Source organism: Cryptococcus neoformans, chromosome 3 (genome assembly GCF_000149385.1).
Source record: "Cryptococcus neoformans var. neoformans B-3501A chromosome 3, whole genome shotgun sequence".
Taxonomy (NCBI): domain Eukaryota; kingdom Fungi; phylum Basidiomycota; class Tremellomycetes; order Tremellales; family Cryptococcaceae; genus Cryptococcus; species Cryptococcus deneoformans.
In genome coordinates this window covers 949146-974145 of record NC_009179.1, presented here as the reverse complement: position 1 = coordinate 974145, position 25000 = coordinate 949146, and the positions used below count along the sequence as shown (strand labels likewise).

Sequence of the window (25000 nt, the reverse complement as noted above, 5' to 3'; positions counted from 1 at the left end):
GTTTTGGAAGAGCTTAGTAGAGGAGGGTTACTCCTTACGTACGTAATGGTGACAATGACATCAAACCATTAACCAGAAGTCAGGGAGCCCATGTGTCTTCCGTTGAACTCCGCGTACAGCGGACATGTTTCGAATTTCGAATAGTCCATACGAAGCGGATATGTCGGTGTACTATCGACGTGCGTAGATACGTACGTATGTAACCACATTTGCGTACCTTCTTAATAATCTAATCATTTTAACCACCCTGTAATTCCGCGATCCGCGACATTCCCTCATTTGCCGATTGCCGCAAAGCCCTTGTTGCAGTTTACATGCATCTAGCCGTCTATCGTCAATTGCCGCAGGCCTTGATAAACCTCTATTCTAACGTTTGTCCCGGTTTTTCCGATCCGGAGTCGCCTTATTTGTTATTCTGAGCGTACAGCTCTGGCTGTTGCAAACTAGTAGCACTGTCACTTGCTTCAGGATCTTGCCCCTCTCTTCTTTGGCGTACTCGATTGCCAAGTTAAATGATAGCAACGGTTGGCCGGTCCGTACAAAGGCAAGTATATGAGTATCCCTCATGTACAGTCCCACGAATACCTGGATGAACGGTCCAGAGGACCGAACAGCTGGTCTTTCCACCATTAGTTAGAGTTAACTTCAAAGGTTTATATAGGTCCAGTATGGCTATGCTGTTCGCACATCTCGCCATCTTCGCACCCAAACATCATTGCCCGACCTTCCCTTCATCTTCAACTCCCAGTGTAGAAAACAACAAACAGCGGCAAATATGAAGATCGAAGGAAAGTGTAAGTACATCATCCTCTTGCGTATTGTTGCTCCAGGAGACTATGAGCTGACATCTACTTGGAAGCTTTTGTCATCACCGGAGGTCTCGGTTCTATTGGAGGCTCCACCGCCAAACTTATTGCCGAAAAGGGGGGCTATCCAATCGTGAGTCAGCTTGTCACAAGTTGTAAGAATGCCAGCGAAGAACTGTACGCTTATAATTCATTTTACTCAGATTTTCGACATCCTTTCTCCTGCGGATGGAGAGAAAAAGATCAAGGAGCTCCCAAACTCTGAACGTTATGTCTACCAGCAGACTGACATTGCCGACAGGGCGAAGATGGAGCAAGCAATTCAAGCGGCATTGAAGAAGGTGCCTAAGGGATCTTTGGCAGGTGGCGTGCATTGCGCGGCCATTAACCCTGGCATGCCTTGGGGGCCCAAGATGGCTGATAAGCTGGATGTAAGATTACTGCATTGCCTGCGTGTTGATTCGCAACTGACATCGGAAAAAAAAGGACTTTGAGAAGGTCATGAAAGTCAATGCGTACGGTACCTTCTGTGTTGACGCCGTTGTTGCCGACGCCATCAACTCTCAATACCCACCTCTTGACCCCTTCCATGAACGAGTCGAAGAAGAGCGAGGCTGTATTGTCAACATCTCCTCAATCGTAGCTTTCGATCCTCCCGCTCGATGCCTTACTTATGGCCCTTCCAAAAGTAGGTTTAATTAATCAACCCTAGTAACATCCTTGTTGACATATCACTAGCTACCGTCCTGGGCATTACCAGCGCGGCTGCCGACTTCCTGGCTCCTACAGGTATCCGAGTTAACTCTATCGCCCCTGCCCTTGTCTATTCGGCTCTTATGAACAGCGGGGGTCGCGGGGATTACTTCAAGGACGAGATGAACGCTCACTCAATGTTCCCTCGTCGCATGACCAACGCATCGGAGATTGGTGCTGCTATCCTCTTCCTGATTGAGACTTCTATGATGAACGCTTTCCATCTCAAGGTTGATGCTGGTTGGAGGAACGTCACTAGCTGGGCTTGCGGCCGTGACCGTGAGTTTGGGCTTTTTTTTCTCTCTGGAATTGAAAGAATGAACAAAATCGCTGACGATAACTGCTAGCCCGAAAGCTTTCGGGACTCATTGAGTAATGAAAACGATCAGATAGAAATACTACTACATATGACATAGATGGAAGCATTTGAAATCAGGGAGAGGCTTTGTACGTTGTGGGTAAAACGAGCAATGATGCATATCTGGAAATGACATGGTCCGGACTTTGGTAACACCATTGGCATGATGGGTAGGATCATAAGGGGCTTTCGGGCGTATAAAGTGTCTCGTGCCCTTGATCGGCAGCACTACCATTTTCCCAACCAAAGCCGTGGAGCAGGTTCTGTATTCCGGTGTAAGCGTTGATAATCACAGTACGGCATACACCACTTACTTCAATATCGGTATCGCACTGCTGTGGAAGTGTCCTAGCTCATTTTCGCACCGGTTTTTCAGCGTCTTTACCCTCAATTTGTCTCAATCTTTCTTCTACTCTTGACATCCTATCCTTCAATTCACTAATCTCGGCATCCTTCTTCCGGAGTAAATTTATGTGACACTCTATCGCTGTAATTAAGCTTCTGAGGATGGATCGAAGCCATTCGGTCTTGTTATCAAGCTTTTGGACATTCGACAAGAGTTGAGGAAGTCGCAGGCCCAAGGCGGGGAGCAAATCAGAGACAGTCGAGAAGTCATTAGGCTGGAAAGGAGTATATTGTTGTCCCTTCAAAGAATTTGGTTGAAGACATTCCAAAACATCTTTAAGGTATCGTAGGAGTCTGTCGCCCTCCCCAACGTCTTTAACACTGGACACAGCCTTCATTACTGGCATTTGTAGAGCAGCGGGAAAAGGAGGCACAAAATGTTTGGTTGATGAAGACGCTGGATAGGCTCTGGCATTGTCGGTGGCGATACCGACAGAGGGTGGAGGGGTATTCTGGTTACGAGCAGAAAGGGGTGGGTAGTTGCTGACGGACTGATGGGGCGGCATCTTCTTTTCGGCCTCTTTGATAGAATCGTAATATGTCAGTCCATCATGTGACAACCAGCTTCCAAATTGCATGATACGGCCCTCAGGTGGGCAGCCAGGACATCGGCAACAGACAGGTGTCCTATGGCTCTGTTACATGTACGTGAGCGACAACGCACAGATAGACATTGGTTTTGGACCTACAATTTCCATATCGGAACGTAAAATACACTCCGCTTCTACTACAGGAATGGGCCTTCTTTGAATTACAAGTCTGTTTTTCCAAAAGGGGTTCATCGGTATTAGCTGGTTCCTCCTACGAAGTATCAGGCCGCTTACCTATTCGGCGCTTGGTGGCGAACTGGAGGCATTCTCAAGAACCGGTTGAGCTGTGGATGATTGATTGATACAAGTTCAGAGATATAGAAAGTCTGGAGGACAGGAGGAGGGGCTGTCAGTGATAATAATTAGCAGCCAGGAGTACGATGGAATTGGTTGAGGTTAGGCGTGATGGCAGGGCGGACAACCGGAAAGGGAGGGTGAGGTTGTGGTATGCGACGATGCGAGTGATAGGACGCTAAGGAGTGAACTAAAAGATGCACGGTGGCGAGACAGCTAGGGAGTCGGGGTGCTGAGTAAGTGCTCAATTTTTCCATGCATAGCGGTGGGTGGGATATACTGGTGATACACGAGATAAACATGCCATAGCAGGAAACCCTCAGATACCGGCTGCCATATCCAGCCGCAGAGCCAAATCCCCGCGACGGGACTAATTGTGCGTGATGGCTCGTGGTGTCGGCGGCAGGAGCCGCCAGCCGCGTTTGTTCGCGCGGTCTGCACGGCGGTGGTGGTCGAGCGACATTTTGGGCAAGAAACACCATAACCTTCCAACGTCTTCCTACCCTTTTATATCTCGTACACTGAAGAACAGGATGTCTCTAAAAGTACCCAAGGCCTCAGGCCCCGACCTTTTTAAGTCTGGCTACAAGGTACGCCTCTGCTCAATTTACTGTGTCAGCCACGCCTGCTTGGATAAATTGCTGACTATGCTTCTCTACCATCTACACAGCACTTGTCTGGACTGGAGGAGGCCGTCTTGAGGAACATAGCGGCTGTTGGAGAGCTCAGCGAGATAGTGAGGACCTCATTCGGACCCAATGGTCAGTGATCTCGTTTGTTGGGCCCGTTGCTGTCGAGGATAGGGCCTCTTGTTGCCATCGTCTCCTCGTCTTCGTCTTAGGAAGCATGCTGACACTTGTGAATCTAGGTCGGAACAAACTTATTATCAACCACCTGGGACGACTTTTTGTCACTTCTGATGCTGCCACCATTATCCGAGAAATTGAGGTTGCCCATCCTGCTGCGAAGCTTCTGGTCATGGCTAGTACTGCTCAGGAGGCCGAGATGGGGGACGCGACCAATCTAGTGCTCATCTTTGCCGGAGAGCTGCTCAAACGATCGGAACATCTTTTGACTATGGGTTTGCACCCGTCAGACGTCATTCAGGGGTACGAGATGGCCTTGGCAAAGGGACGAGAAGAGCTCGAAAGTGAGTAGCGTGCATCCCATACGCTGTTGAATACTGACTTGCTCCTGTCTTCCAGCTCTGGTGGCCGCACAGATCACATCTTCTCCCTTACCTTCTGTCGACAACCTTGCAGCTGCAGTTTCTTCTTCCCTTGCCTCCAAGCAACCTGGATGTGAAGTACTGCTCTCAAAACTTGTCGCCGAGGCTGCCTTGGCAGTCATGCCTAAAAACCCTAAGGATTTCAACGTCGATTCAGTGCGAGTAGTCAAGGTTCTGGGCGGCGGTCTTGAGGCGAGCAGAGTCGTTCGGGGCATGGTGTTCGGTAGAGAACCTGAAGGTCCGTTGTCTCGAGCGCCAGAATTTGAAACTGTTTGCTTACGTTTATCTCAGGTATTGTGAAGAATGCTACCAGGGCTAAGGTAGCAGTATATACTTGTGGTCTGGATATCTCCCAGACTGAGACTAAGGGTACTGTTCTGCTCAAAAAGGCGGAAGATCTGTTGAACTTCTCACGCGGTGAAGAGAAACAACTCGAGGGCGTAAGTTACCCCCCTCATTATCTCTATCAAAATCAGTGTTTCTTACTGTTTTCATAGTACTTCAAAGAAATTGCCGACTCCGGTGTCAAGCTCATCATTGCTGGTTCCGGTATTGGTGACCTTGCCTTACATTATCTCAATCGAATGGGCATTGCGGTCATCAAGGTTCTTTCCAAATTCGACCTTCGACGATTATGTCGGGTTGTTGGTGCCACTCCTCTTGCCCGGCTCGGTGCTCCCACCCCCGAGGAAGCTGGTATGGTTGATGTATTTGAGACCATCGAGATCGGTGGGGACCGTGTCACTGTCCTTCGACAGGAAGAAGGGGAGAAGACTCGAACTGCCACTATCGTTCTTCGTGGTGCCACTGCCAACTACCTTGATGACCTCGAACGATCTCTTGACGACGGTATTAATACCATCCGCATCCTTTTCCGCGACGGCCGGCTTGTGCCTGGTGCCGGCGCCAGCGAAATTGAACTCGCTCGACGTATTTCCGCCTACGGTGGCAAAACTGCCGGCCTCGCTCAACATTCTATCAAGCGATGGGCCGAAGCTTGTGAAGTTGTTCCTCGTACATTGGCTGAGAACGCGGGCCTCAACTCGGAAGATGTCGTCAGTTCTCTCTACAAAGCGCATGCCGACGGACAGGTCGATGCGGGTGTGGACATTGAGAGCGAGAAGGAGGGTGTCAGATCTACTAAGGACATGGGGGTTTTCGACCCATATGCTGCTAAAGACTGGGCATTGAAGCTGGCGACCGAGGCAGCTATCAGTGTTCTCAGAGTGGACAGTATCATTGTGGCCAAGCAAGCAGGAATAGCTCCCCCTAAGCAGCAGGGACACTGGGATGATGATTAGATGGATATGTACAATGCTACAATGCATAGCTGATGATTTTGGATCTCCTTATATCTCCATTAATCCTTTGATCACTGATCAATTTACTACTGTATGCTGCAAATGGGACCTGGAGGAACTTTGGCAGCGGGAGGCCCTGGCTTGGCCACTTTATCCAGGACGATCTTTTCAGTTCCCAGCCGGCTGATCAGCATCGAGGAAGTCGCTAATTGCAACTCACAGGCACCATAACACCACCCGGCAGTTTCGTTCCAAGCGGTAATATCATAGGAAAGTCTGCGACACTGGACATTGGGAGCACTGCACCCCCAGGCAGCGCAGTGCCTGCTGGTAGGCTAGAGATTTTGCTCAGTAAAAAACAGAAAGTACCGACTCTTCTTCACGTAATCTGACCTACAAAACACCCTCAGTGCTGTTGAGCGCGTTCAACATATCAGCGTGTCTCCAAAGAAATGAATTGGTTCAAAAAGATAGGCTGACATTGTGTGGTACGCGTGGTACTTGATTCCGTACCCATCTGGTACGATTGCATTCTGAAAGACCCCAGAGCATTGTGAGTCAATGGTGTGCTAAATGTAAATCTTTGAGAGCCTTACAGGTACTGGGTCTTCAACAGTGACTGCAAAGGGGTGATCAGGTTTACCAGCCCCCACGCCAGGAGGGGCAGCAAGCTTTCGCCTGTCTGACATGACAGCTGCTGTTGGTGGCCGTCTTTCTCGCTGTTCACAATATGAATCAAACTCAGACTTTACGAAGATTTGAACGCATCAGCCAGTCCATGATCCTCTCCTCGAAATCAAGCAAAGAAGTCCTTGAATGAAAGGAAGTCTTTGAGAACAGGCAGAAGATACAAAGGGTCACTTTTGCAAAGGAAAGGCTTTTTAACAGCATAAGTAGAACCAATAAAAAAGACCTGGAAATTATCACTACGTTAAAACTTGCGCATAGAATGTTGCAATTATCTGATGTAATTCTTTCTAGCGATTTATTTGTTCTCCTTTTCCAAAGTCTAAGGTTGATCGCTTTCGCGTGGTGATACGGGGTTAGAAATTGCTCCTACGCGACTACAGCCCTTTCTTTCACCCTCAACCGTTTCTCCCTTAGAATTTCTCCCTGTAAAACCTTAAGCAAGACATAGGTATATTCGAGTCGCGGGGTCTCAATGTTATGTTTCTGAGCGAGACGCAGAACAGAGCCGACGATAACCTCAAGCTCGAAAGGACGGCCCGTTTCGACATCAATGAGTAATGAGTACTTGTGTCCTACACCGCGGGCAACAGCCATTCCAGTAATCTGTGATCGTAGAATTGCAACGTCAGTCGGAGTGTAAAAAGCGATGGGTAAAATGGCACTGCAAAGCGCCCTCACCTTGTCCCAGCAATAATTGACAACATCCTCTAGGCCTGCACTGATCTCCCCCGAGGGATATTGAATCATGCCCTTCCACAGCAATCCAGCTTCGAATCCGACAGCGACAATTTCTCGAAAGTAAGCCTTCACCACAGCGGCTTGCTCCAAGGATAAAGGTGCAAATGCAAGAGCCGTCGCTCGAACAAGGCCCTGCACGGAGGCCCAGGCACAGTTCCACACGTTCTGCAAGCGAAATCAGATGAGGATCAGGCTTTGCACAAGGGGGTCACAGAAGGACAGACCTTTGAGAAGCGAATGGAGTCTATTCTCTCAGTAGGATGTACAATTCCTCCACCAGCTCTGAGCAAATCAACCCAAAGGTTGAGAGCTTCGGCCTCTTTCAAAGAGAACGCCCGGGTTTGATTCCCGGTCTCTGGAGAGGCGGGTGGGTAAATACCAGTGACAAGCATGTCCTGCCAATATGATTAGCGCATTGGCTTAAATTCTGATCGACACATACTTGGCCACTCCATGACACAACTTGACCGTCTGAGGAAGTCATAATACCAATCCAAGCACAGCTGGACAGGATAGGGATTTCTCTACCTTCAAGAGCGGTAAACAAATCCTCTTCTATTCCAAGTCCATTCTGTGGCATCACATCACTTGAATTAGTCTAATCACCTTCTGCACGCATAGATCTGGTACACACCTGTATCAAGTGATAAGATCCAATTTGATCACTAGCTAATGTATCCTCGAGGAGCTTGACATTGGGTAATACATCGGGCAAACACTTTGTACACACAATACAGGAGGCGTAAAAAGTACCATCATTGAGCGCTTCTTGCTGAGTTTTGAAGACTTTATTTGTGTTTAGCTATCCATGGCTTCTGGTAGTCTCAAATTTATTGTCCAAAGCCTACCTCTGTAAGGCTTCCAGTTATTGATCTCGCCGAATCTTTCAGTATCGAGCGTCACGCCACTTGTTGTGTAGAGCGTATAGTTAGACCTAGCCACTGCAGTGACCCTGGCTTTTCCTGACTGCATGTAACGCAAACATAGATGATCAGCTATCAACATTTACCGAAAGTATCAATGAAAGTCTTGACATTCAGCAGTACACACCTTCTCAAGAAGATAGGCGTAGATAGAACCTATCGATCCGAGGCCTATGAGAAGGATGTTCACCGGACTCTCTGAAGAAAAACCGCTTGCCATGATTTGATCCACTACTCTAATCAATAATGGTCGTCGTGGTATGTGCTAGGAATAAGACTGACAGACTGTCTTACCGTCAAACGTATCCCGTCTTGGGTCGGAAATCGGTTGCTAATATAATGGGCTAACAGTCGTACATATATGCCTTTTGATGATAAATTATTATAACAGAAAGTACGTTCGACGCTTGCTGACCTTCTTCGTTCTTGTCATTCGTTTTGTCGTCTATTTTATTAGTATTTTATTGGTGGTGTCCGCGGCGGCCGAAGCTCTTCTTTAAAAGATTCCGCCGACTGATTCGGACAACGAAGCACTGTGGGAAAGGGTCGCCTAATTCTTCCGCGGCAGACGGCGTGGAAGGCCTGCCACCTGGCATGACGAAAATTTCAGAGTACGCCTACTACTATGATTCTGGAGCGGCAGGGCGCGGCACGCCGCCTGCCGACGGGCTGCAACTGGGGCGGCGCAGGCCATCTGATTTTTTGTTTGGTTCATGCGGGTGACATACCGGACCACGTCTGATTCCTCGTCTGAAACCCACCGTTTCATGCCTCAGTACCAACTCAGAGCACCAAACGATTCTCCTCAAATTCTTTTAAGTTCCACACACTTCTATCTCTATTTACCCCTCAAGTCACACCACAACCCTGATAAAATATCTGACCAACAAGCTCGGCTCCCAGCGTCTCTTCTCCGGACTGTATATCCGTGTATGTCGACGAGAGGAAATATCATACTGTACATGACTTTGCTGACTTGGCACGGTGGCGATGGGCTAGTGTATCTACTCATCTTGACTGTCTCGCCCTTGCTCTGAAGCTAAAACCATGGCTCCTTCAAGCTCCTTGAGTTCCTTCCGGTGAGTAGGCGTCCCAATTACCATCACCTCGCGAAGCGATATGCAGCACGAAGAACTGCTCACATCTTTCACATAGTCGGCCTTATAAGCCTTATTCAAGAGATACACCCATTGAGGCTCAGTCTATAAGTGAAGGGATGAATATTGTGAGTACATTAGACGAGAGGTTAAGTCGGGATATCTGTCTGATATCGCATCGGTGTAGCCTTTCAAAGCTCTAGTCCGCTGCCGATGTCCCCTCTGTCCTATCGCTGGCAGAGTTATGCAGTACCGGACATGGCTTGACCACCGCGACCTCCTTCCCCTTCAGCCTGTCACAAATCAGGTATAGTTAGGTTACGTTGAGAGTTTCTACTACGTTGCATGAGGGAAGAAAAGAAGGAATAAAGCATTTACCATATATGTATAAAGAATGTCTATGAAAAACTTCCTTTCTGTGCCTCGGAACATTAACCTTAATCCTCCTCATCCCCCTCAGTTGGATCACCATTTGTTACATTCCAACAACCTTCCCCTTCTGTAGCAGCACCACTGTCCTCGTAGAGGCCGGAAAGTACTTTAGGCTACAATAGTTTCGTTGTCCTGGGTCGTTTGTGTTCAATTGCTCTAGAAGCTCTGAAGTGGTTCGGTAGACTGCAGAGTTCGAGTAGACTAAACTGCTTGGGCTATGCATTTTATCTACTCTAAAGGCTACGCCTTTTATATCCTTCTCAGCTCTACGAGCTGACTCAGCTTTCCCACACTTCCCTGTCTCCTCCAATCGTACCTCTCCCTTCCCTAACGCCTTCTTGCGCAGTCCTCCTTCTCTTCCTCTCGTCTCCTTCCTCTCCTCGGTCCTCCGAAACTACTTATCCAACTGCTTATTGTTCTCTTCCTCTCCATCTTCCTTATTGTTCTCCTCGTTCCCTTACACAACACAAGGATGTTTTCGAAACCGGAGGACCTCAGCGACCTAAGGATACCACCCTCGCCCCCAAGAGGCTTTTGATCACCATCTCGGTGTACCTGAATTCGTTGAGGGATTCGGCCTTGATCCTGACACCATTTTTGACCGTCGATGGAGCCAAAGGAAGGCGTAAGAGAGGGAATTTTTGGTAGTAGCTAATCGCTCCCCAAACCATCAGGCTCTGTCGACCAGAATGGAAGGTTGGCAGGATGTGTTGGGGAGCGTACGCTTCGCCTACGCGTCGGGTAGTCCTTTGCCGCCTCGTAATTCCTCCCCCCAGCTCCAATGCACATTCATCAGTGAAAACAACGTCCCGCCAGTCCCTCTTCACGTTGTTCCTGGCCCACTCTTTCCTCTTAGCTATGGTTTTGGGCGAAAGATAAGGCTTACGCCGCATAATTCTGCGGTAAAACCTATGCTCATGAGCGATCTTGACGATAGTCGTCACGCTGACATTGTAACTTTCGTGGGCTTCGAGATCTGCAGAGTCGGTGTCAACCCCACGTTCGCCAAAAATCATAGAATAATCGCCAAAGCTATCCATCTCCATCCATCGTTAGCTGAGGATGGAGCCTACTATCGCGCTTCATCAATATACTCCGTCATGCTTCTGAACCGATTCAGGGAGATAGCTTTGTTCAGCCTATGATGATACGGTGAACAATCGTACCCAAGACGGCTCTAGTCCCAGTATCGCGCTCAGAAGCCATGGCATCATCAATATACTCCGTCATGCTTCTGAACCGATTCAGGGAGATAGCTTTGTTCAGCTATGATGATACGGTGAACAATCATACCCAAGACGGCTCTAGTCCCAGTATCGCGCTCAGAAGCCATGGCATCATCAATATACTCCGTCATGCTTCTGAACCGATTCAGGGAGATAGCTTTGTTCAGCTATGATGATACGGTGAACAATCATACCCAAGACGGCTCTAGTCCCAGTATCGCGCTCAGAAGCCGTGACATCGTCGATATACTCTGTTATGTTTCTGAACCGGGTCAGGGAGATTGATTTGTTCAGCCTATGGTGGTATGGCGAACAATCGTACCCAATGCGGATCTTCCACAAGGTCTTGAGCTCATCCTCGCTGTGGCAAGGCGGAAGCGCAAGATGTTCCTGGAGCCTTTCGAGGAGACCAGGGTGCGTGGTTTAGAGAAGATCGAGAAGAGCGGGTAGACGTGAGGTTAATGAAAAGGGGTCGGAGGGGACATCGGTGTAATCGGGGACAGAAAATGAATGGACCACGGTTATCACATCCCAGTTCACCATGCTCTTGGTACATTGCAACTTGGGCTGGAACAAATCGGTGCTGTCATCCGTATCAATGTACCTGTCGGCAAGGCGGAAACCTGACGAACCGATCCCGTGAAAGTTGAATGGGAGGTGGAGGATGTCAGCGGTTGTGTGGCTCATCTTCCGGAGAGAGGATTGCCAGCATTCGTACGCGGTCCAAACAGCAAGGCGCACCTGCAGCATTGTCTGTCGGCATAAGCTACTGCTGATTGTAGGACTGACTCACCTCTTCGGACCAGCACCATGGCTCATAGACCATCCAACCCGGCTTATCCCCTTTGGTACCATTGTAAAGGTCGCACAAGGGGAGGAACTCGTCGTACTCCAGGTCATCATCCTCAAGATCAGCAATTCCATCACCGTCGGCCGCGACATTCTCGGTACTCAAGAAGTTTTGCTCTTTGGACCGGCAATGAAATGGACGGCACGTAGGATTCCGTCACCGGCGAACAGAGCATTCCTCAAGAAGGAGGCCTCGCGGCATTTGCTGAGAGGGAGTGATTCCCAGTTTTCCTTGATCGACTGACGGAACTACAGGGTGGCATTAGTGACTGACCCGCGCCTGAGAAACTGACCAAATACTCACAGTACGCGTCCTTCCCAGGATCCTCTTCTCATCCGTCTCCTTCTTGGATTGCTCGCTGCATTTGCGTTTGGCGATGTTCTCCGAGTAGACCACCACTCGATCCAATCAGCTGGTGAGGTGGGTAGAGATGGTGGGGATAGCAACGAAGGAAGCAATTGCGGTCTATAGGGGTTGAACTACATAGCATAGCACGGGTATAGAGGGCGGGGAAGATATCTATACACTAGATCTATGCACTACAGACAGAAAGTGAACTGAAATGCTCTCTGACGCATGCTTGAAACTCCTGCCGGATACCCGAAAATGACCGTCTGATTCCGTCGTATCACGCCAGCCCACCAGCAGCCAGTCGCAGAGCGGCAACTTCCGCGTTGTGACCTCGAAAATCAGGCAACTGACGTGTGTATCTCCGATACTACTGATACCGCGCCGCACCTGTGACATAATAAGATTTATTTTTTACGAGGAGGACGGCGGCGGCGGCGGGGGGCGGCATTTTTATTTGCGAGGAGGGAGGAGGAGGGGGGGGAAGAACGGCCGGCCGTGCCACCTGATGAAAATTGATTCCGCTCGGCGAGCCCCGTCCATTTTGCTTTATGCGGAAACTGAAGCGCCCACCACAACATCATCTCCATCTTCTCAATCCGCTTAAAGCCATCCATCCATCCGGCCATGTCTTTCTCGCCCCCACAAGAATCCCCGAATCTTCCCTCCCTTGCAGCAGCTTTAGCCGACACTAGCGGAGCTGCCCAGGGCATCCAAATTGCCCCAGAACTCATTGGTGACGGTGGTGCACCTCCTGACCTTCCTCGGCGCGAAGAGCTTCAAGGTCAACAACCATCTGATGGTGTTTCACAGGCATTCGGATCATACCAAAATTCATCCACAAGAGACGATGGATATCGCGGATGGTCAAATGGACCTAATCCTCCTCCAAGGGCGCAGAATCCATGGGAAGAAGGATACCGCGATCATTCCTCCCATCCCGATCCTACAATCAATCAGCAATACTCCTATTCTGAGCAGGCTGGACCATCCATCTCCACGGAAAATATTGAAGAACCTCAGAAACCTCCGCGCAAACGCGCAAGGCAGTCCAAGCCTCGCGGGCACGAAAAAAATGGTGTCAACAGCGATGGTTTGCCGGAGGAGGGCATACTTGATTTCGCTCATCCATCAGGGGACTTCAAGCTTGGTCCAGTATTCGTGCATCCGCCTAAGGGAGTTGCTCAAGCGTGTGTTCGATGCCACAAAATCAAGAGAAAGTGTGACAATGCGCGACCAAGGTGTGCAGGATGCAGCAGGGCCGATGTAGCGTGCGTTTTTGAGCTGAACCCCGCCACCGCTAGGTAAGTCTGGATCTTGCAGTAGGTTTTGTAACTGTTTAACCTTTTATGTTCATTCAGCTATGTCTCGAGCTTGAAGTCAGACAATGTCACTTTATCTGCTCAGATGGTCTCCGCCGCTGAACGTATCTCTCAACTTGAAGCTGTACTGGTCAACACTGGCCAGGAGATCCCTCCACCTCCACAGACTCTCAAGAACATAGATTTTACCGCCATTGCCGGGGACAAGTTCTCTGCGAAGGATGATGACGTATCGACTGAGGATGCAATCAAGAGACTAGCGGAGAGTGCTTTGACCACAAGCCTCCATAAGAGAAGACGGATGTCGTGGTAATGATTGAATATGTTTGAATCAGGGAAGTATGCTATCTGTGAGTTTTTTTTTTTTTATAGAAGGCGCTGCATGCCGCTGACAAGTGTTGCACTAAAGCACGTCTCGGGTATCCTGGGTTGACATGATAATTGGGATCAAGCTACATTATTGACCAGCCGTACTGTACTCCAAGTTTGTAGTCTTAGCCTCGTCAATTTATATATCGCCTTTCATCATAAATGTACGGTCATATACCCCATCGTTTGCTTACTCAATTGACACGTTATGATCAGTTTAGAGTCTGGTGGACGAGATATATTTCTTGAGGTAGATCCTTGACTTTGAACACTTCACCATTAGTGTGTTTTCTGTATATATATATATTTTTTATGTCAAGTGGTATTCTATACTGCATGATATCACGCCCCTGCCCTAAAGTCTCAATCCCATTGACCTGCAAGGCTCACTACTATGGTTATTTCTTTGACTCACTGCTGCCGCTTTGCTCAGGTTGTCAACAAAGCATGAATTATAGCCCTTTGTTCTTTTCATCAGGCACGTCTCTATTGACACGTATTACGAGGTTGACGGTGTGTAAGCGTGGTGCAGACATATTGTGTGCGTTTTTTTTGTTGTGAAAAAAGAAGGAATGAAGAAAGAATAATTGTAAGAAGAAGACGACGAGTAGGAACACAGCGGACCCATCCGCCCGACGACTGCTGCTGAAGAAGTTAATTAGTCGTTGTGATTGTTTCATATTTACCAAAAGTTCCTCTGAAAATTGCCTTGTGTCAAGGTGCACCCAAAACCAACCCTATACTATTGCAATGTACTACGACCTGTATCTCCCGTTCCCACTCCCACCTTCTCAAGAAGACACCCATTCCAAAAAGGCCAAAAAAGGAAAGGGCAAAGCTCCTGTACCTCCTCTTGTCGTCTCCAACGCAGACTGCTGGGATGGTTTGGAGACCTCTGCCAGAGAGAGCGTGGCCAGACGGATAGCGCTGACGGGGCATTGTGAGTAAACATGCGACTTAAAAACGATTGTCCTTATGGGCTGAAATTGTGCGGGGGCCAGTGGGATACTCGGTCGTGGGGTGCACTATCGCTCCTGGTGAACCATCGAATCAAGTTCTTCCATCGCCCTTCCAAAAAGGGCTGCCTTATCCTGGTCTTGATCCCCGATTCGCATCTCCCAGCGGCGCATCGCCATCCTCTTCTTCTTACGGGAACGCTTCCCTGGTTCAAGTGACACGGTATCATATCAGACTGGATGACGGAAAGGCTCATTGTTTGGTGAGTTTTGTTTCGCTATTTGTGCGACTGTCGATAATCCCCAACTCATATACGTATACATATGCGGGCCTAGACTGCCCAAAACACAAGTGCTCTAAGGAATTATGATATTCTGTCTGTCTCTCCGACGACCGATAAATCTTTTCAGCTGGCATGTACCGACCTCTCAAATCCTGGACCTAATCAGATCTCAATAATCACTCTTCCCCTTCACGAGCGGGCCTTTACCTTTAGGTTTAATCGTAAACAGATGCGTCAAGCGCAGCGAAATGGAGTTGTTGCAAGTCCCACCTTGTGTTGTTATCCCTATTTTGCGTTTTGCTGATAAAATCAATAATAGTTTGAACTTGTTTACTCTGCCGCCCTTTTCCCCCCAGCGTCAACCCCCCTTGATGTAGCCCGTAGATTCCGACAAAACTTTCTTTCAAATGCACGGGAAGTGATCAGAATCACAGGAGGAAAATCAGTCATTTTCTCAAGTGGGCCTGGAGGTAGTGAGAATGGATTGCGGGGATGCTTGGACATTGTCAATCTGTTCGTCTTCCGTTTTTTTTTTTCTTTCCTTCCTTTTTTTTCTTTGGCCTTGGTTGCTGATACAAAGCGGGGGGCGTCATAGTGGCACTCTGATTGGGATGCCGGCAAATCTAGCAAGGGAGACAGTTGATAAAACGCCAAAGATGGTGTTGCTTCGAGCACGTGAGTCTGAATCGGTATCGTTTCCTCTTGTTTTTTTGGGTTCCCCAAGCTCAACTAGTCATGTTTGACAATTGTAGAGGCACGCAAGACTTTTAAAGCCATTATGACCATGCCAGTGCTAGCGCCGCCATTAGCCGATGCAGACACATCGATGGAGGATGCGTCGACAGTCGATGTACTGAATAAACGAGCTGCAGACGACGGCTCAAAAGATGCGGTGGTCAAACGGTCTAGAGTAGGCGTGTGATTATATGCATCCATCTATAAGCGATTTCCCAAGTGAGAATTGGACCTGTGCGTATACGTCATCATCATGATCATGATCATCATCATCATCGATCCGTGCAAACGAGTCACACAAGATACTACTTGATCATCCATCTACCGACCAGTTCCATGGCCTTTTCATCTCCCTTGGCTACTTGCTCGCCCTCTGCACCTCCAATCACGTCTCCGACCATCTCCCAAGGATCTCTCCCACCGCCCCATTTCAAGACTTTTTCTTTGAACGCTTCACCTCCTTCCCTGGAGAGTATGTCTTCCGCCGCCGCCGGATCATGATTAGCGGCGGCGGGCCCGGTACGCCCCCGCGCAAACAGTGATGACCAGATCTTGCCCGCGATTGCGCGATCAAACAGATAGGAATAATACGTCGCGCCGTAGCCGTACAAGTGTCCGAACTGCGTTTGCCACGCCGTCCCTCGCACGGGTGGGATCACCCCCACTTGGCTCTGCAGCTCGTTCCAGACTCGGGTAGAGTCGAGTTGTTCGCCGTGCTTGATCGAGTGGTACTTTTGGTCAAGCAGTGCCATCAGGATTTGGGAATGTGTTTCGAGGGCTTTGAGGGACTGGTCGAGTTGCAGATGCGCTTGGATGAGGGGGATCGGTAAAGGTTCGTTGGTGGTATAGTGGGTGGCGAATGTGCTGAGGACAGCTGGGGAAGAGATAAAGTGTTCCATGAGGATGGAAGGGAGCTCGACAAAGTCGGTGGCGCACCGAGTACCGGACACGTTGTGAAACTCTGTTTGGCCAATCATTGCTAAAAAATGGTAGTGTGTTAGTTTATCGTGCCTCTTTTTGAATCATTGTGTTGGAATATCTTAATCTTACAGTGGATAGCATGCCCCATCTCGTGGAACAGAGTCTCGAGATCATTCCACCCAAGCAATGCCGGGCCGCTTTCTTCGACCGTTCCAAAGTCTGTAGTCAGCACAACGATGGGAAGTTGGTATTTGCCCTCTTTTCCATGTAACGCTTCACCTTGCACTTCCATTCCTTTACCGAGGTGTTGATCCCATCCGGGAGGCAGGCCATCGCCTTCGGAAGGATCATCGTCCACCCTTCTCGAGCAGCGGACGGTATAGTGTGCTGCGCCGGCTGATGGCTTACCGGGTCGTGAAAACAAATCGCAGTAGATCACTCCTATTCTTTTCCCGTGTTCGTCCATCACGTCCAACCGCCTGACCGAGGGGTGCCAGACTTCGCCATGTGCGACAGACACGGGCTTGAAGGAGATACCATAGAGGCGGGAGAGCATGTGTGAAAGGCCAGACATGGCTGTGCCCACGGAGAAGTAGGGTGTGATGGACGGTAGGGATCCGTTGGGTAATAACGATGCAGCATATTGCTCTGCATAATGATCTCTATCCCAAGCGTGCACGGTGGGCAATTGAGAGGAGGTGCGGGAGACTGTGGAAAGGGCCTTGAGGCGTTGGAGGGCGGCAACGTCTGCGGCTGCCGATGGACGGTGGTGTGTCGCCAGCGACGTGAGGAACTGTAAAACGTTTTGGGGTGTCTTGGCCATCTTGTCGGACAGGGCGACATCGGCCCATGTTTCCTTCCCAAGCACGTGAGCGAGCTCTGCCCGTTCTTTCAGCATTGTCTCGAGCACGTAGACCCTGTCCTTGTCTTCTCGCATGGAGCCGATATACACGAGGCGCCGAGCCTCCTCATTGTCTGCATATCTCCCGATCATCTGCGCTTCCCAGGAGCCAGGCGCAAGGAGTGCGGGACCCTTGCGCTTTTTCCGCGGCAAGGACGCCACGAATTTCGAGCTGAGCCCGGCGAGCAGCACTTCTGGCTCTGGTATTTCGATGGGCGTGTCCGCCGAGGGCCCAGCGGCGGCAAAGGACAGAAAGGTACGGCCGAGGGAGAGGATGTTGTCCGAGTGGCGGACGAATTTGGCACGGACGCCCGGGGGCAGCTGTATGCCCGAGCGTTCAAAGTCTGAGAGAAAGGTCTGGGCGACTCTGAGCTCGGCGGGCGACAGGGGGTTGCCGGGGAACGTGTGGGAGACGGTTGCGACGAGTGCCTGGGGGGCGGATGAGCGGCAGCACGGATGCACGGGGCGCCACGCTGGGACTCACGTCATAGAGGCCCGTGCTGGTATTGAGCTGGTTCATGAAGCTGCACAGCGTCTCGTACGTCTTCTCGGCGGCCGCGACCCAGTGGGGGTCCGGATGGACGTTGCGCACGAGCTCGCACATGTCGATGACGCCGCAGAGGACATCGCTGAGGCGGTCGAGGTTCTTGACGACGCGGCGGAGCTCTGCGGGGTCTGGGTGTGCGGGCGCTGCGGCGATGCGGGCGACGAGGGCGTCGGCGTGGCGGACGGTGCGGCGGGTGAGGGGCGCGAGGGCGTCGGGCGCGGTGAGCGGCGGGAGGGCGCAGAGGGGCGCAGGGGGCGCGGGCGGCGGGGGCGGGAGTGGGCGGTCAAAGTGGGGCGCAAGGGCGCCAGAGGAGAGGGCGCGGCGTGTGATGCGGGGGAGACGGAGCATGGGTGGGGGAGTGGAAGTGGGGGAGGAAGTCACAATGTGTCGCGTAAATTGCGGCGCCTCCACTCTGCTCGCTGCATACCCATGTCTGCCCCGCTGTTCACCTCCCCCTCGGGCGCCGAGCTCTCGCTGCAGAACGCTGGGGGCCATCTCTCGCGCTGGCACGTGGCCGTCGGGCACACCCCCGCCTTCCGCTTCCACCGCAGCGACGCGCCCCCCGCCACGCTCTGCACCGTCCACCTCCCCGGCCTCGGCCCCGTCACCTCGGACCCCTGCGCCAACAAGGCCCGTGCAAAGCAGTCCGCGTCCTTCCGCGCAGTGCAGCGCCTCCTCGCCAGCCACGAGCTCGACGACCGCTTCCAGCCCACGCCCTCGCAGCCCCGCACGAGGGCGAGAGACGACATCATGGCCACAAAGTCCCGGTGCAACTATCGCTGGGAGAGCAGGAAGCTCTTGATCAAGGACGAGCTGCCGCAGGGACACGGGAGCGGCGACTATGCGTACCGCACCACTCCCCAGTTCTGGAAGGAGTGCCCGCCCTTTGCGCCCGGAGAACGGGTACACGCCGCAGTGCTCCTGCTCTCACCGACGGCCGAAAAGGCGTTTGGCCACCCCGAGTGCAGGCCCATGTGCTTGCTCACCAGCAGGCCCTTGCCGCTGTTCGAAAAGCACGATACGGTCGAGGTGAATCTCGGCGTAGGGGAGCAGCCCACCCACCGCGGCTGCGTGAGGATGACCAGCGCCGGATCCCTGGAAGGCGGCCTCGACGACGTCACGCTCGGCCAGACACTGAGGTTCACAGAGCGGCTGATGAGGGCTGAGCTGCAGAGACCCATCAAGGCAGATCTTCATCGAATCAAATGGCTGCTGCTTCCCCTCACGTACGGGTACTCCTCCGCTCGACAACCAGGTCCGTTGGCGCGTGAGGATATCGCTTGGGAGCAAGTCGAAGCTGTTGCCAATGGGCCCCTGACAGTTCCGTTCACCCTTAAAGACGAGGACGACCTCGCCGCGCAATGTTTCGATGCCATGGCCTCGGCGAATTCTGAACTGACCCGCCGAAGCTACATTACTGCTGTCCGTCAAGACCTCAATCCCGACTCTCCCCATCCGGAGCGACCTGAGAAGACGATCCTGCAAGTGATCCAGGGCGAGAACTGTCTGTTTCCCCAGCTTGTACACCGCAAGCAGCCCATCCTCCAAGTCGAGACGGCGTGTCTCGCCAAAAATGGCTCATATATCACCACCTCTGCCACGCCTGCCGAGCAGCGCTCAACGCAGTTCCTCATTCCAGAGTATGAAAATCGCCACTATATCCCCGCCAGCATCTTCCGCGCCCTCACCCCCTTTCCCTTTTTCATCCACCAACTCGAATGCATGCTCATCGCGTACGAAATGTCGACCAAACTGTTTGGATCATTGCTCCATCCCGAACTCGCTCTCCAAGCTCTCACAGCCCCTTCCTCGCAAAACGTCACCCCATGGACCTATGAACGCCTCGAGATCCTTGGCGATACCCTGCTCAAATTCTTCATCACCATCCACGTCTATCTGCACGGTGGAGGCGCAAACTCTCGCGAAGACTCGTTGAAAGTGTGGCAGGATAGACACAAGCTTGTCAGTAACCGTACACTCACCGCCAACGCAATCAAGCTAGGGCTGGTGGAATTCGTGAGAGATAAAAGGCTTAAAGTGAAAGAGTGGGTACCACGAGATTGGGAGCTAGAGCTGTTGCCGGGGCAGATTGCGCCCAAGAAGGCTGTGCAAACAAGTAACGATGGTCCAGAAATGAGGAAACTGGGAGATAAGGCAGGTGTTTTTTTCAATTTTTCTATAGCCAAATCTAACATTTCCATTTCTATAGCTCCTAGCAGATATTGTTGAAGCTATCATTGGAGCCTCGTATGGCAGGGACAAGAACTTTGACAATGTCATCTCCACATTGATACATCTCAATGTCCCCCTCGATCTTTTTAGTACTTGGGAAGAGATCAAACATGTGCTTCCACTGTCGGATGATGAACATGATACCGAAGAACATGGGGCTGCCGATGCCGAAACCGAAACGGACTCTTTCTCAGCATGTGAAATCCTGGGGTACAAATTCAAGCGTAAAAGGAGGTACGAGGATGTCATCGTGAGTTGATTCTGCCATTCTTTTTTACTGAACCAATCCATGTGATCTGACATGTTATCTCACAGAGTATGAGTAATCAGCCTCATGCGAGGAGGATCCGCGAAAACTACAAGATGCTAGGTAATGCAGTCTTGGATCTTCGTGAGTCTTATTCCCCCCCAAAGGTATTCTAAACAAAAAACTGAAGCTTGGGGCAGACGTCATTGAATTCCTGCTGGCAAAGTACCCTGAAGAAGGACCTGGTTCTTTATCCAACATGAAAGTATGTCCATCCATTGAATCGTTTGTGATGGGCCGGTCACTGTTGCTAATGCATAACAACCATGCAGACGTTTCGTACCACAGAGGTATCTTTATATATATATATTCCAATCAGATCGCTGACGAACATGAAATAGGGACTTCGATGCGCGCTAGCGACTGAGCTAGGCCTACAAGACCTCCTCAAGGATGGTGATGAAAGGGCGGAGAGGGAACTGGGTCGCGCGACATACTTTATGCGCGACGCAAAGGCTCAGGCGGATGCTGGCCTTTCAGAAGAAGAACAGGGAGGTATACACTACTGGGATGGTGTCGCTGTCAACCATGTGAGTTTGAATTTTGATCCTAGTTTATGAAAAGATGGAGAGGTGGAAGAAAAAGGACAAAAAAAAAACTAAGACTTGAACGACGATGCAGTTTACGGGAAGCATTATCGAAGTCATCTACGGTGCTATTTTCCAGGACTCTGGTTTTTCCCTTGAACATACCCAGAGGATATTCGATAACCACATCGTGCCTTTTATCGAGAAATATTGCAAAGGTCCCAGTGCAAGCGATCTTCACCCAAAGGGCTTGTTAACTAGATGGATGCAGGCCAAGGGCTGTGCATATTGGAAACTAGATGCAGTCGGCCCGAAATTATGCGAGGGTGTCGGTGAGTGTGTATTCCTTGTGGTTAAAAATACTACTTGGGTCCATTCTTCAAGCTGAAAAGATAAATAGTTACCTGCCATGATCAAGATGTGGCGCGTTGCAAGGCTTTCACTACGCATGTGGCCGTGAGGAACGTATGTGAAGAAGCTATAAAACGTTTGCGAGATGAAAACCGAATCAAAGATATTTGCGACTGCCCGTCGTTCAAAGAGATCGTCCCCGAGGACAAGACGTTTGGGAAATGGAGATGATAAAAAAGTTTCTAGGAGTGTATATGGAATCCCCTATACTTGCATGAATATGTGTTTTATACAGCAATAATTGCATTTCCGTTCTTCTTTTTTTATTTTTTTATTTTTGCACGAACCTGGCCATGTTAAGTTGTGACGCTAGAGTTTTGCCGGGTGTAAAAATCATTTGTTGTTGTTCTCAAAAGTCGGCGTTTGGTTATATCCGTTGCTCTTAAGAAGACACAACCCGCCCCTGCAGCCCATCATGACGGAGGAACCATCCTCCATCATTGCCGACAACTCGACGGCCACCAAATCACCCACCACTTTCAAATCTCCTAACGGTACAGTCCTTACTTTCCAATCAGCCGGTAGTCACCTCTCTTCATGGCTTCAGACCATAGGCCACACGCCAGACTATTCAATGGAAGATGTCCTTCCTGAAGGCTACATACCTCCTCCTCTTTCAAAAAAAGCGGCTAAAAAGGCAGCTCTAGGCGACGCCAACGTCTATGCGGGGCCACCTCCCGGGTCTATGCGGGTATGTACCGTCAACCTCCCATTTTACGGACCTGTCCGTTCCACGCCATGGGCCAATAAAGCTCTCGCCAAGCAATCAGCATCTTTCGAGGCTGTCAAAGAACTCCACAAGCATGGAGAAGTCGACGATAACTTCCAGGCTACTCCGCTCCGACCGAAGAAGAAGGGGGATACGAAAGGGACCAAGTCTAGGTGTCATGACACATGGGAAATTAAAAAGGCTGTCATCAAGGACCAACTGCCTCGTCCGACAGGTGGTGTAGGTCATGGCCAGTACGATTACCAAACAACGCCAGAGTTCTGGAGTACATGTCCACCCTTCAACCCCCGTTCACTGCACGCCTCTATTTTGCAGCTCTCACCGGCTGGGGAGGGAAAATATGATCATCCCGAGTGCAGGATGATGTGCATGCTAACAAGCAGGCCTCTTCCCGTCTTCAGAAAGTCCAATCAGGTTGAGGTGCGAATGGCTGTGGGCGAACAACCGCCTCTGTGTGCCACAATGAGAGTGATAAACGGTGGCAAGATGGACACCTTTTACTCGGGAAAGCTCGATCAGGCATTGGTGTTCACAGAAAAGTTGATGAGAGCAGAAGTACAAAAGGTTTTCAAAACGGATTTACGAAAGGTCAAGTGGCTGTTACTCCCTCTTCGCAGAGAATACGTCCCCCCAACAAAGGAGCAACTAGTCGCAGGCAAAAGCGCATCTTTAAAGCTCGATGATATATCGTGGAAGGAAGTCGACGCCGTCACTGATGGCGCGTTGACATTGCCCTTCACTTTTGATGATTATGATTCCCTCAAGCGTGAGATTGTTGACAGCTTGGCAACCGCTCCTTCCGAAATGTCGCGTCGCAGTTACATCATCGACGTCCGTCAAGACTTGCATCCTCTCTCACCCCATCCCGACATTCCCGAAAAAACGATTTGCGACGTACTCAAAGAGGGAAATGTCACCTTGCCACAACTTACTGACCCTTCTCAACCTATTCTCGAGGTCGAAACCGTAAACCTCGCCAAGACAGGTTCATACATATCTACGGCAGCTATGGCAGCTGAAGAACGACCCAGACAATACCTCGTCCCAGAATTCGAGCATCGCCATTGTATCCCCGCGAGTGTCTTCCGAACATGTACCGTCATACCTTACTTTATCTTCTACTTGGAATCGATGCTTATCGCAGAAGAGATGTCCGCTAAAGAGTTCAACTCCATCCTTGATCCCGAACTGGCTTTGCAGGCTATTACGGCGGCCGAAGGTCTCAATGTCCCCAGGTGGACGTACGAACGTCTGGAGATCTTGGGTGACACACTTCTCAAATTCATGACCACTCTGCACTTCTATCTCTTAGGTGGCGGAGCAGATTCTGAAGACGACATGAATAAAGTTTGGCAAGATCGTCATATGCTTATCAGCAATCGTACTCTTACAGCCAATGCTGTCAAGCAGGGATTGGTCAAATACGTGAGGAACAAAAAGTTTAAAGTGAAGGAGTGGACCCCGAGAGACTGGGAACTCGACTTGCTGCCAGGGCAATTTGCACCTAAAAAGACAATGCCCACAAGCTTCGACGGCCCTGAAAGTAGAGTATTGGGTGATAAGGTGAGCACCTTGGAACCCCATTGACACCGTGCAGCTAACTGTTGATTGGCGAAAAAAAAAGGTCATTGCGGACATCATTGAAGCTATAATAGGAGCGTCTTATATGCCCAACAAGGATCTTGACAGTGTGATTGCCATCCTGCACCACCTGATGGTGCCTCTTAATCTTTTCAATACATGGGACGATGTCAAGCATGTCCTACCCCCGCCAAAAGCAGAAGAGCCCAAGAATCCTGATGTACCGGCATATCTCAACTTTTTCAAAAAATCATCTTACGAGGTTTTGGGGTACAAATTTAAAGACAACAAGAAATTTGAGGACGCCTTTGTATGTTTGCGACATCATCCGTCATCCACAAACTAATGTGCAATTTCTTGTTAGAGTTTGGCGCCGGCGCAACAAACGAGAAGGATCCGAGAAAGATATAAGATGATGGGGAATGCTCTGCTTGATCTTTGTAAGTACCCTGCAGTGACCACCAGTCATAGTAAGCTTATGTATATACAGACGTTATTGAGCTCCTGATGGACAGCTATCCCGATGAAGGTCCTGCTTCGCTATCCATAATGAAAGTAAGTCCTGTTCGGTCTTTTTGAATGTTGAATCTGATGAATGGCTGTATTAAGCTATCACGCACGACAGAAGTAAGTAGCAGAGACAAGCCCAAATTTGCGTACCTGCATCTGCTAATGAATTATTTCTCAAGGGGTTGCGATGCGCCCTTGCCGTTGAGCTTGGAATGTCAGACCTTATCATTGACGGTGATGACCATTCCCGTTCTGAACTTAAGCGAGCCACCCATTTCATGCAAAAGGCAAAAGCTCAAGCAGATGAAGACCTGAATGAGAATAAGGAAGGCGGCATGCATTATTGGGAGGAAGTGGTCATTTCTCGCGTACGTTCATCCCTTTCAAGAGTATAAACTCGTCCATTCCGTCTTCCATACCCTATAACAAAACTAAGCAATCTAACAAAATATACAGGTCAACGGCAGTATAGTCGAGATTGTCTTTGGTGCCATCTTTGACGACTGCAACTTTTCCCTCGAACCTACCCAAAAAATCTTCACTGAACATATCGCACCTTTTTTGGCAAAATACTGCAGAGGCCCGAACGGCTTCGACCCTCACCCCAAAGCAATGTTGACAAGATGGA

General features: G+C 50.2%; 9 protein-coding genes across 9 annotated transcripts; 5 read left to right on the top strand and 4 right to left on the bottom strand.

The window, feature by feature from the left end:
• Positions 1–775: 775 nt before the first annotated feature.
• Positions 776–1935, top strand: CNBC3610 (hypothetical protein; the record flags this gene model as incomplete). Its single annotated transcript, XM_771777.1, has 6 exons — positions 776–794; positions 860–939; positions 1010–1237; positions 1293–1494; positions 1545–1838; positions 1907–1935. 6 exons carry the CDS (start codon positions 776–778, stop codon positions 1933–1935), a joined length of 852 nt encoding a protein of 283 aa, XP_776870.1.
• Positions 1936–3739: 1804 nt separating this feature from the next.
• Positions 3740–5735, top strand: CNBC3600 (hypothetical protein; the record flags this gene model as incomplete). The annotated part of the gene is made up of 6 exons (XM_771776.1): positions 3740–3796; positions 3877–3967; positions 4075–4356; positions 4412–4672; positions 4726–4874; positions 4932–5735. The coding sequence occupies 6 exons, from the start codon at positions 3740–3742 to the stop codon at positions 5733–5735; spliced, it is 1644 nt and encodes a 547-aa protein (XP_776869.1).
• An 86-nt stretch (positions 5736–5821) lies between these two features.
• On the bottom strand, positions 5822–6424 carry CNBC3590 (hypothetical protein; the record flags this gene model as incomplete). The annotated part of the gene is made up of 3 exons (XM_771775.1): positions 5822–6035; positions 6216–6268; positions 6332–6424. 3 exons carry the CDS (start codon positions 6422–6424, stop codon positions 5822–5824), a joined length of 360 nt encoding a protein of 119 aa, XP_776868.1.
• Positions 6425–6791: 367 nt separating this feature from the next.
• On the bottom strand, positions 6792–8306 carry CNBC3580 (hypothetical protein; the record flags this gene model as incomplete). Its single annotated transcript, XM_771774.1, has 7 exons — positions 6792–7028; positions 7104–7328; positions 7388–7558; positions 7606–7734; positions 7798–7949; positions 8012–8129; positions 8214–8306. The coding sequence occupies 7 exons, from the start codon at positions 8304–8306 to the stop codon at positions 6792–6794; spliced, it is 1125 nt and encodes a 374-aa protein (XP_776867.1).
• Positions 8307–10109: 1803 nt separating this feature from the next.
• On the bottom strand, positions 10110–10631 carry CNBC3570 (hypothetical protein; the record flags this gene model as incomplete). Its single annotated transcript, XM_771773.1, has 2 exons — positions 10110–10345; positions 10403–10631. 2 exons carry the CDS (start codon positions 10629–10631, stop codon positions 10110–10112), a joined length of 465 nt encoding a protein of 154 aa, XP_776866.1.
• A 2035-nt stretch (positions 10632–12666) lies between these two features.
• CNBC3560 (hypothetical protein) lies at positions 12667–13674 on the top strand (the record flags this gene model as incomplete). The annotated part of the gene is made up of 2 exons (XM_771772.1): positions 12667–13343; positions 13401–13674. 2 exons carry the CDS (start codon positions 12667–12669, stop codon positions 13672–13674), a joined length of 951 nt encoding a protein of 316 aa, XP_776865.1.
• A 2336-nt stretch (positions 13675–16010) lies between these two features.
• CNBC3550 (hypothetical protein) lies at positions 16011–18422 on the bottom strand (the record flags this gene model as incomplete). The annotated part of the gene is made up of 3 exons (XM_771771.1): positions 16011–16684; positions 16756–17956; positions 18012–18422. The coding sequence occupies 3 exons, from the start codon at positions 18420–18422 to the stop codon at positions 16011–16013; spliced, it is 2286 nt and encodes a 761-aa protein (XP_776864.1).
• Positions 18423–18503: 81 nt separating this feature from the next.
• Positions 18504–21722, top strand: CNBC3540 (hypothetical protein; the record flags this gene model as incomplete). The annotated part of the gene is made up of 8 exons (XM_771770.1): positions 18504–20090; positions 20284–20556; positions 20622–20697; positions 20754–20818; positions 20886–20903; positions 20955–21143; positions 21235–21472; positions 21541–21722. 8 exons carry the CDS (start codon positions 18504–18506, stop codon positions 21720–21722), a joined length of 2628 nt encoding a protein of 875 aa, XP_776863.1.
• A 244-nt stretch (positions 21723–21966) lies between these two features.
• CNBC3530 (hypothetical protein) lies at positions 21967–24767 on the top strand (the record flags this gene model as incomplete). Its single annotated transcript, XM_771769.1, has 6 exons — positions 21967–23844; positions 23906–24172; positions 24227–24302; positions 24353–24417; positions 24472–24489; positions 24552–24767. 6 exons carry the CDS (start codon positions 21967–21969, stop codon positions 24765–24767), a joined length of 2520 nt encoding a protein of 839 aa, XP_776862.1.
• Between the last annotated feature and the right edge of the window lie 233 nt (positions 24768–25000).